Genomic DNA, 10,862 nt, shown 5'->3' with positions numbered 1-10,862 from the left:
ACTGCAGGTCATCCCCCCTCTCTCTCTTTCTCTGTCTCCCCATTTCAACTCTGTACTGTCCAATAAAGCTTGAAAATGCAAAAAAAATATCTTTAAAAAAAAAGCTTGTTCACTCAATGCACCACTGACTCTGATTAAAAGAATATGCCTTCCAGCGCTAGGCATAGCAATAGCTCCAAGCCACGGGCAAGCTCACTATATCACACCGCTAATACACCAAGCTCCAAGCACCTCTATATCCACTCAGAGCGAGATTTATTACCTAATCAAAGCATGACCCCTCGTTTGAAAACACAAGCTGACATGATGTAAGTTTTGTCATAATGCGAGGGGTCGAGATACAGCGTTTAAAAGCTGGAATCAAAACTCCACGGACTTTAAGGTGTTGGTTTGTCTGAATTTAACAAAGGAGCAGCACGTTAGCTAACAACTAAATGTCGTTTTTGATTTGAAGAGGCAAATAAGCTAAGGTTGTTTATTGTTTAAGCATTATCAAATTAATTCTCTTAAGACAGAGGCACTGATACTAAGTACATTTACTTAAGTAGAGTTTCTTAAGTATGGTTTTTAGCTACTTTTGATCTTTTAGTTTATCCATTTGATGCTACTTATGCTACATTTCGGAAGACAATATTTTACGTTTTCCTGAAATAAATATATTCGACTTAAGCTACTAGCTACTTTGCAGTTTAAGATTATTAATATAGTAGAATTAAACAATATATTATCATGTATTACTATGGGTTAAGCTACCAAGCAGTATCTGAATTAGTTAAAATAGCAGCAGCAACATTAGTGATGCAACATTAATGCAATAGGTAAAGTCCTCTGACAATTATAAACATTATTCTGAAATTGCAATATCTTATGAATAATCAGTACTTTTCCTTCGGGTACTTTATGTATATTTTAAGGTTGAAGTCAGGGTTTGATTCCAGGACATGTATATTTTTTTTAAAGATAATTTTTTGGCATTTTCAAGCTTTATTAGATAGTACAGAGTTGAAATGGGGAGACAGCGACAAAAAGAGAGAGAGAGGGGGGGGGATGACCTGCAGTAAAGGTCCACGGGTCGGATTTGAACCCGCGACCACTGCAACGAAGGCCAGAGCCAATATGGTACGCGCCCTATCCACTACACCCCCGGAGCGCCCCAGGATGTATTTTTACACTGTGTTATTGTAATTTTCACTCAAGAAAAATATCTGAGTTCTTCTTCCAGCACTGTTTCACAAATATGTTTCATATTATTGTTACTGCAATATAAAAGCTAATTTAAAAACCAAGAGGAAAATACTGGTGCCTTTTTTAATATCGATAAGGTTTCACTTTAACTTGCATTGTCCTAGATTAATCGATCTTTAGCACAGTTTTTTATATCATTTTTAAACAACACATATCATGTATTTAATTCCTATTTATTTGAAGGATTTTCTCCATATTTCTTAACACATATTTGTCTAGAAATAAAATGTGTACATAGGCCCTTTTTTTTCACCAGTTTGCACTACAACACTCTCCGAATTGGCTCGCCCGTTTACTGTATATGTCAGGCCCTCCCATACATAACACAGACATCACAGCCTCGGCTCGTGATAATAAAAAATAAAATAAAAAACGTTCTAAACAGGTTTTACAAAGTGAATGTTCAATAAACAGACAGAGGCCCTTCATTTAGGCCCGTAAACATTTCTCTGAACTTCATCAAAGTAATGGGCTCATGGAGGAAATTGCTGCTAATGAAATTACCAGCTCCCCTCCCATCCGCTAACACAGGCCTGCTGCAGTCAACATGCTCATAAATCCACTCTGATGATCCATCTTACACATACTCTACAGGGCAGTGGACGACTGCGAACACAAGTATACCATATTTATCTAAATGTATAATATTTGTATTTGTTTTTTTGCTAAACATACCATATTTATCTTGAGTTATGATATTTAAAGTGTATTTTGACCTTTACAGGGACTTTAACTGTTGCTTAAAAATGCCAATAAGCGAATAATTAAACTCTATTTTGTAATGTTATTGTCAGTGAAATGAACATCTAACATCCTGGCTAAAAACAAAACTGAAACAAATCACTAATTCCTCTGTCTGTTGTATGAAAACAATCAATAACAGTTTTGAGTATTACTATTGACTAATCGTTTGAGCTATTTATGAAGCAAAAATGTCAAGCCTTGTCTGAGCCAAGCTTCTTAAATGTGAGAATTTTCTGTATTTCTTCAAAATTAGAAAATAAAATATATTTTAGTTTTAGACGGCCGGTCAAACAAAAGAAACCGATAAGGGTTAGGGTTAGACATCCCTTTATACCACGGGATATTGTGATCACATTTTTTCTGAATTTGTGTTGCCCTTTGTAGACACACAGCTAAGGGAGGTTGTGTGTGTGTGTGTGTGTGTGTGTGTGTGTGTGTGTGTGTGATGGATGAATCAATAATGAAAGTAATGGTCCGTTGCAGCCTCAATCTTGAGACATACTCCAGCTAAGAGGCTACAACCTGGAGGCTATGTGGAGTGAATTTGTCAATAAATAAGATGTTCTTGTTGCTCTGGTGGCGTACTGGATAGAGCGTGTACCATATTGGCTCCGGCCATCGTTGCAGTGGTCGTGGGTTCAAATCTGACCCGTGGACCTTTACTGCAGGTCATCCCCCCCCCCCCCTCTCTCTCTCTCTCTCTCTGTCCCCACATTTCAACTCTGTACTGTCTAATAAATCTTGAAAATGCCAAAAAAAAAAAAATCTTAAAAAATTCAATAAATAACATGTTCTTGCACTGAGGCCTACATTTTATAATTTTCTCGCTATCCACTGTTGTCTTTTTAGTATTCTAAAAAGACAACAGTATTCACTCTGTAGTGAAACACTAATGCTTTCTAGTGCCAAATTGAACTCTCCACTTCCGAGCTGGTGTTAAACCAGCTCGGAAGTGGTTTAACACCAGCCGAGCACACGCTCGGCTGAGCACACGCTCGGCTGCGTGTGCTGCTCACGCAGCACACGCAGCTCACGCAGCACACGCAGCTCACGCAGCACACGCAGCACACGCAGCACACGCTCACCTGAGCAACAGCAGTAGCACGCTCACCTGAGCAACAGCACAGGCTTCACCATCCCCACCAGGCCAGGCTGGGCCAAGGCTCTACCATCTACACGGGATATCACCAACCCTGCACTGAACGCAGCAGCTCCATACAGCAAGCTAGCACCAGCTACCACTATGCTACAAACGTGTGAATGCAATCTTACCTTAGGTCGACTGAAGGAGAGGATCTCTGGTCTGCAAGCTGAACTCAGGGGTAAAAACGACATCATCATGGAGCTATCCTCTGTTGCTTCCACTCAAATGAAGCACCTTGTCGCCCTAAGATCCTCTGGCTGCGGCTCCCTCTGCATGGCAGGCGATGATCCTACTCTCCCGTGGCCCGGCTCCGCCATTGTGGGATCCTCTTCTCCTGTCACTGTGCCCGGGCCCGTGTTAGCCATACCCAACGATCAGTGGAGTCTACTTGGTGCAAAACCTAAGCTGGCAGCGACTGTCAACAAAGGGGATGGACAATTCCCGCTGAGCTCGACCCCTGTTAAACCGATAAATTGGTTAACAGCCCGCAAGGGTAAACATTGTGGTCGTCCGCGGACTCCCCCAACACCGCAGCGCCTGGAGCTTGGCAACAGATTCGAAGTTATGAGCCTACAGGAGTTTCCATCAATGGCAAATGGCTCTAGCTCTCCTCCCCGGTTCCAGCCACGTCCAGTTGGCCACGGTTCACCTGTGGACAGGGATACCACCACTGCCCTGGCACGCGCCACCACGTCCTACCCCTCCGCTGTTCCGATACCCGCCGCCTCCTCTTCCTCCGCTGTCACTTCGCTGCCCGCCGCCGCTTCCTACGCCGCCGCTGTCTCCTCTCCACCTGTGGCCGGTGTTTCCCAGACGTCTCGTCGTTCCAACACGGGAGAGAACCGACGCAGGATGCTGCAGGATGCCATCATCAGACGATCAGAAGGATCCACCAGACGCCCGGCTCAACCTACGCAACTTTGCCGCTCTGGACCGCGGGCATCAACACTGCAGGCTAATGATCCAGCCCGGCCTTCACCTGGTTGCTCTGCAGCGCAGCAGGGCCGAGCAGCGGAGCTCCAGTGCCTCCTCATTGGCTCATCCATGGTCCGACAAGTTCTCCTGCCGAGGGCGGAGACCTTCTGCTATCCCGGTGCCCAGGTATCCCACATCAACTCAGTGCTACCACACATTATCCACAGTAATCCCGCTGCATCTATGGTCGTGACACATATCGGCTCAAATGACCTTAAGTCAGAAAAGTCAGAAAGTCTTAAAACTGATTTTAAAGCCCTAATCGATTCCGTCTTGACCGCTGGGAAACAATGTATCGTCTCTGGTCCCATGCCTTCCCCTCGATTTGGTGACATCAAATTCAGCCGCGCACGCCAACTTCATGTTTGGCTCAAACAGTATTGTCTCTCCATGGGCATTCCCTTTGTCGACAATTTTAACGTTTTCTGGAACAGACCGTCTTTCTTTGCCAGCGATGGTTTGCATTTAAACAAACAAGGGAAACATCTTCTGGCCAGCAATATGCTCTTAACAATAAAATCGGTTCCTAGCGTCACTCCTCTTGCAAACTCTGTCCAGCATGATTGACTATCTCCACACCTGGTCAGTCAAGAGGTAGTTAGCTCACGTGACACAGCCTCCATGACCACTAGTCCCCATGCATCTAGCGCCCCCTCCAGGCCTGGAACATCCATTACTATAAAAACTCACCCAATCCCTGTATGTCAGTCTGTCAGATCATCATTAATCCCTCCTCATAGATTTTACAGGTCACGCCACAGACCACTTGGGATTACAAGTAACTTGAAAAATGTACCTATTATGTGTAATAGGTCAATTGTGTTGGACCACCCCGCTGTTGATAACCTGGACATGAGCATATCAAAGCTAAACTCACCAAACATCCTCAAAACAAGAAAGGGTTTGGGTTTTCTTCACTTAAACATAAGAAGTTTGCTTCAGCACAATAAACTAGACCATGTTAACATCTTAGTATCTCAGGCTGACCCAGATGTCTTGGTTCTGACTGAATCATGGTTGAAGAGCAGTACACATGACTCTATGGTGGCAATAAATGATTATAGTTTATTCAGAATAGACAGGACCACACGGGGTGGGGGAGTGGCTGTCTATGTTAAATCACATTATTCTGTATCATTACTACATGCTGTCTCTGTTCGAAGCTGCTTTGAATTTATTGCTTTGGAATTGTCTTTATCATCCAATGATTGTTTTGTTGTAATTGGTGTGTACAGGCCCCCTTCAGCAGTAAATAGCTCCTTGAGTGAGCTAGCACATTTAATCTCTCCATATGTAAATAGAGAGGTCATTATGATGGGTGATTTTAACATTGACTGGCTTTCTGGTGCCTCTGAACCTTTTAAAGAAATATGTAGCAACCTAAATCTTACACAAATAATAACTGAGCCCACAAGACCAAATCTAAAAAACCCAGCAAAATCAACTTTGATCGATTTAATATTATCAAATCAAAGCAATAAAATAGTTTCTGCTGGTGTCTTTGAGCTTGGAATCAGTGATCACTGCCCGGTGGCCTGTATCAGAAGTATTCATCTTAAAAAATCTCAACCCAAAATCATCATTAAGCGTAATTTTAAAGGTTTTAACGAGCAAGCATTTTTAAATGAACTCTATCAAAGTGACATTCATCTCACAAGTGAAATATCTGATGTGGAATTGGCCTTAGAATTTTTCACCAATACTTTCTCCTCCATTTTGAACAAGCATGCACCCCTTAAAAAGCACAGAGTAAAAAATAGATCAAACCCCTGGTTCACAAATGAATTGTCCGATATATTTGCAGAGAGAAATAAAGCATGGTCCCTAGCTAGACGCTCTGGTGAAAACTCCAAGTGGACTGCTTTCAGACAAATCAGAAATAGGTGCATATCCATGGTTAGGAAAGCTAAATCAGACTACTACCTCGAACTAATTTCAAACTGCTACTCCAACCCTGCACTATTTTGGAAGGCTGTGAATTATAACAAAAACAATTCTAGCACTGTTCCCAGTCAGTTAAAAATAAATGATCATATTTTAAATGATCAGAAAGAAATTGGTTTAGCTTTCAATAAACACTTTATAGCTGCTGGTAAACTCTTTCACAATGGAGTATCTACGCCTTCTACGCCTACCACCACGAGAAATAAAAATAGCATACCACCTGTCTCTAAAACTCCTCTTTTCAGCCTTGTTCAAGTCCCAACAAGTATTGTTGTAGATGCGCTTCTTGCCATCAACCCCAGGAAGTACATGGGAGAGGACAATTTGGACCCATTTTCAATAAATCTCTCTGCACTTATCATATCAAAACAAATAACCCATATTTTTAATCTTTCCATCTCTTCTGGTATTGTTCCTAAAGTCTGGAAAAAAGCTCACGTCATTCCATTACATAAAGGGGGTGACAAAAGTGATCTTAACAATTACAGGCCAATTTCCAAACTCCCATGCCTGGCAAAAATTCTAGAATCAGTCATTAATACTCAGTTGAAATCCTTTTTATCCAGTGCTTCCATTTTGAGTCCATTTCAATCTGGTTTTAGGGCAGGCCACAGTACTATATCTGCTGTCACTTTGGTCTTAGACAACATTGTTACAGCTATCGATAAAAAAATGCACTGTGCAGCACTTTTTGTTGATCTGTCAAAAGCTTTTGATACTTTAGATCACCATTTGCTTTTAGAGAGGCTGCATGAAATTGGTTTTGATTATTCTACATGTAGCTGGTTTAGGGACTATCTCTCTGATAGACAGCAGTCAGTTAAGCTGGGAAGCTACCAAACTGAGTTTTTAACAGTTACAAATGGTGTTCCGCAGGGCTCAATTTTAGGTCCAGTCCTATTCACAATTTACATCAATAACATTGTTTCATCACTACAAAACTGCCATGCCCATTTGTATGCTGACGACACTGTACTGTATTGCATTTCTGATTCAGTGCAACAATCTGTTCAGAACCTACAGAGCTCTTTTAACACCCTGCAGAACTGTCTAGTGGATCTCAGGCTTGTCCTTAATATAGAAAAAACAAAATATATGTGCTTTTCCAGAGCAAGAATTACACATTTTAATGATCTTATTATTCACACAAATAATGGATCTCATATTGAAAGAGTCACTGAATATAAATATCTTGGCATCTGGATAGATGAAAAACTCTCTTTTACATTTCACATAAAAAATCTTGTCTGTCGTCTCCGACAAAAGATTGGCTATTTTTATAGGAATAAAGCCACCTTCCCGTTGTTCAGTAGGAAAAGGATTATTGAGGCAGTTTTTATGTCTGTCCTTGATTACGGTGATGTGGTTTATCGGCATGCATCTCGTTCATGCCTTAAACTCCTAGACTCTGTATTTCACTCTGCTTTGAGATTCATTACAGGAGATCCTTATGATACACACCATTGTGTTTTATATGAAAAGGTTGGGTGGTCCTCCCTTAAGGAGAGACGTGATGCACATTGGCATATTTTTATATATAAAGCTCTGACTGGAAAGCTACCACTATATTTGACAGAAATGCTGCTTATTTCAGATGGGCTTTATCAAACCCGCTCAACTGACATGCTCATGTTATATGTCCCCTATGCCCGGTCTGAGCTTGGTAAAACCGCTTTTAGCCATAGTGCCCCTGACTCCTGGAACAGCCTACAACATACAATTAAAATAAATACACTCATAACTGTTAACCAATTTAAAATTATTATTTTGAATCAGCCCCTCTACACTTGTAACTGTTTTAATTAGGCTATTATGTCTCTCATTCAATTGATCTGAATGTTTTAAATTGTTGTTGTCTGTGTGTGTGTGTGTGTGTGTGTGTGTGTGTAAACTTGTTATGTATTCTCATTGTATATTGTGTATATGTACAAACTCGACGTCATTGTAAAAGAGGGTCACCCCTCAATTGATCTTTCGAGGTTAAATAAAGGAAAATGAAATGAAATGAAACAAAGACAGAGTAACGTGAAATAGAGCTGATAGATAGATAGAGGTCCTCAGTGTATTTGTAGATCTCATCGCGATGGGAAAAGACTGTGCTTTTTCGCCCTGACTGGTCACACACACACACACACACACACACACACACACACACACACACACACACACACACACACACACACACACACACACACACACACACACACACACACACTCTCCTGGGTCTTTCTCTGCCTCTTGTCGGCCTTGTGAATGGAGCCAGCAGTCCGGCGTATGTTCATTCATGTCGTGATGTAGCCTCGGGCTCCATAGAGACCCACCGGCTACATGATTAGGTCCCTGACTAAACTAAAGGGAGCGGACAGGACAGGCGTGGGAGGGCAGATTTTTTTTGGATTGTGACCAGACATTAACCCAGCCCACACACACACACACACACACACACACACACACATACAATCAAACACACACACACACACACACACTCCTATTAGCGCTCAAACAGGAAATGGTGACCGGCGCAGACACCCGGCACAACCAGATCCCCGGCCCCTAATAACGGACAAACTCAATAAGCCAAACGCCACCCACGCATCCCATGTCTTCTCCCATTCCTGAGAGTAGAATAGGAGGCTGCTATCACTGCACACACACACACACACACACACACACACACACACACACACACACACACACACACACACACACACACACACACACACACACACACACACACACACACACACACACACACACACACACACACACACACACACACACACACACACACACACACACACACACACACCTGAAGACTTCGCAGGGCACTTTTTAGACCCTTTGTTCACTGAATCTAAGGTCATTTCTATGAGGTCAAGGGTTTTGGTCCCCACACATATTTTGGTCCCTTCGCATTGGGTGTGATATCATGTGGAGGGCCCCGTAATGGCATAAAGACAAACACACACACGCACACACACACACACACACACACACACACACACACACACACACACACACACACACACACACACACACACACACACACACACACACACACACACACACACACACACACACACACACACACACACACACACACACACACACACACAAATCCCCTCACCTGAGTCGTAGGTGAAGTCCCTTGGCTCCTGCTTTATCATCATGGTCCCGGGGTAAGCGTGTGGCAGAGGCGCGCCCATCATAGCCGGGTGCTCAAACAGAGGGTCTGGATACTCCTGTTTGAAGCCCTGGGGAGGGAAGGGGATGTTGGGCTCCGACATCTGACGGTGGTACATGGGCCGCGTGTCCCGGGGCATGGAGGGAGGAGAGGGGAACGAGTGGCACGGCTCCGAGAGCTGACGTCTAAATCTGAGGAGGGGACAAAATAAAATCATTGAGGTCATTATCAGCCAGACACAAAGAGCAGAGACTTGATTTGGTTTGTAGTCAGTTTGTAGAGGAGTGACGAGAGTGAATGTGAAGTTGTGAATAATAGTCTACTAAAATACAATTTAATTAATGTGGCTTATATATGAAGTATATGAATATGTCACAAAGTAATGTAAATAGTGATGTTGGAACTATGACTGTAACTCAATTTTCAGACTTGTTAGGCTTAGAAAATATCAGAAAATGGTCATCACAATTTCCTAACATTTTTCAAGTTAGGTTGAGTGGAGTCTGTCGATGTTGGGGTCAAGAACTTATACAATGCATGAACATTACTATTACTTCACATCAAAATAGACATCAGTTTTTTTTATAGATATTTATATAATGTCGTATTTCTTCAAGCTTTTTAAATGATTTAACACAACAAATAAAATACCCTTGTTGGTTGACCTGGTAAAAACCCCTAAATATGGTAGATATTGCTGGTAATGATAGGTCACATGACCGTCATTTTAAAGTATCTAGAATTTATCTACTGTAAATATTGTCAATGTTTATCTTATTCTACTCTATTATTATTTTTTTATCGTTCCTACTGCACCGTGGGCCAGTGATAGACGCCATTTTGATTCCGATGTATGTCTTGCATATATCAGCACTGACAACTTTGACATGATCACGTCAAAAAGGGTTGGGAACTACGAGCTCTTATATCATAAATTCTGTTTATAATAATTTCAATTTAGAAAAATGTGTTTTTCAGTAAACGAGAATGTGTTATGCCTTACTGTTTAAATCAGCAGTGTTTTCGTCCCTCCTACTGAATATCCCCCTCAACCAATCAGATTTCCCTGTTACTAAAACCCTGCTCTACATGTTCTGCTGTGGCCTTATTATACTCTCTTGCCTAGTACAACCGCCAGCTAAAAGCCCCCGCTCATGTAAATGTGATGTAAATAATGTAAAATGGCTTGAAGGCTTGGGGGGCCCACAGCAGTATAATGTACCTGTGGTCCATAGAGTATAGCCTGTGTTGTCGAGCAGGAGGGAGTAGTAATGTTACTGACTAATGTATCAATTGTGAGGTTCATAATAATAATAATAATAATATCACAAAATGGGCATCGTAATTACCTGACATTTTTTAAATTTATATTTCTTTATTGGTCTAAAAAAATCCCAAATTTCATGATTTTATTTGAACTCAGAGACAGCTGTTCCTTGTGTGTGTGTGTTTAAGAAAACAAAAAAATGGGGTTCCTCTTTTTTTGACCCCCCCCCTCCCCCCCAAGAAGATACAATAAAAAAAATTCAAAACAAATCCAAAATATTCCCAAAGTTAAACATATACTGTTGTGTTTAAAAATAATAATAATAAAACATTGAAAAAATTAAAAATAATAAACGGGTC

At 41.6% G+C, this 10,862-nt stretch overlaps 1 protein-coding gene across 4 annotated transcripts in view; it reads right to left on the bottom strand.

The window, feature by feature from the left end:
• etv1 (ETS variant transcription factor 1) overlaps positions 1 to 10,862 on the bottom strand; it is a gene marked incomplete at both ends in the record, with an annotated part of 40,198 nt that overhangs the window by 7,242 nt on the left and 22,094 nt on the right. For all 4 annotated transcript variants that reach the window (XM_080040125.1, XM_080040126.1, XM_080040128.1 and 1 more), the window contains one exon: positions 9,180 to 9,427. In XM_080040125.1, the coding sequence (XP_079896251.1) occupies positions 9,180 to 9,427 (248 nt within the window). The remainder of the gene's footprint in view (positions 1 to 9,179; positions 9,428 to 10,862) is intronic.

Source organism: Ammodytes marinus, assembly GCF_949987685.1.
Source record: "Ammodytes marinus genome assembly, chromosome: 13".
NCBI classification, from domain to species: Eukaryota; Metazoa; Chordata; class Actinopteri; order Uranoscopiformes; family Ammodytidae; genus Ammodytes; species Ammodytes marinus.
The sequence above is the reverse complement of the archived record's forward strand: the minus strand, read 5'-3'. Positions and strand labels throughout refer to the sequence as shown.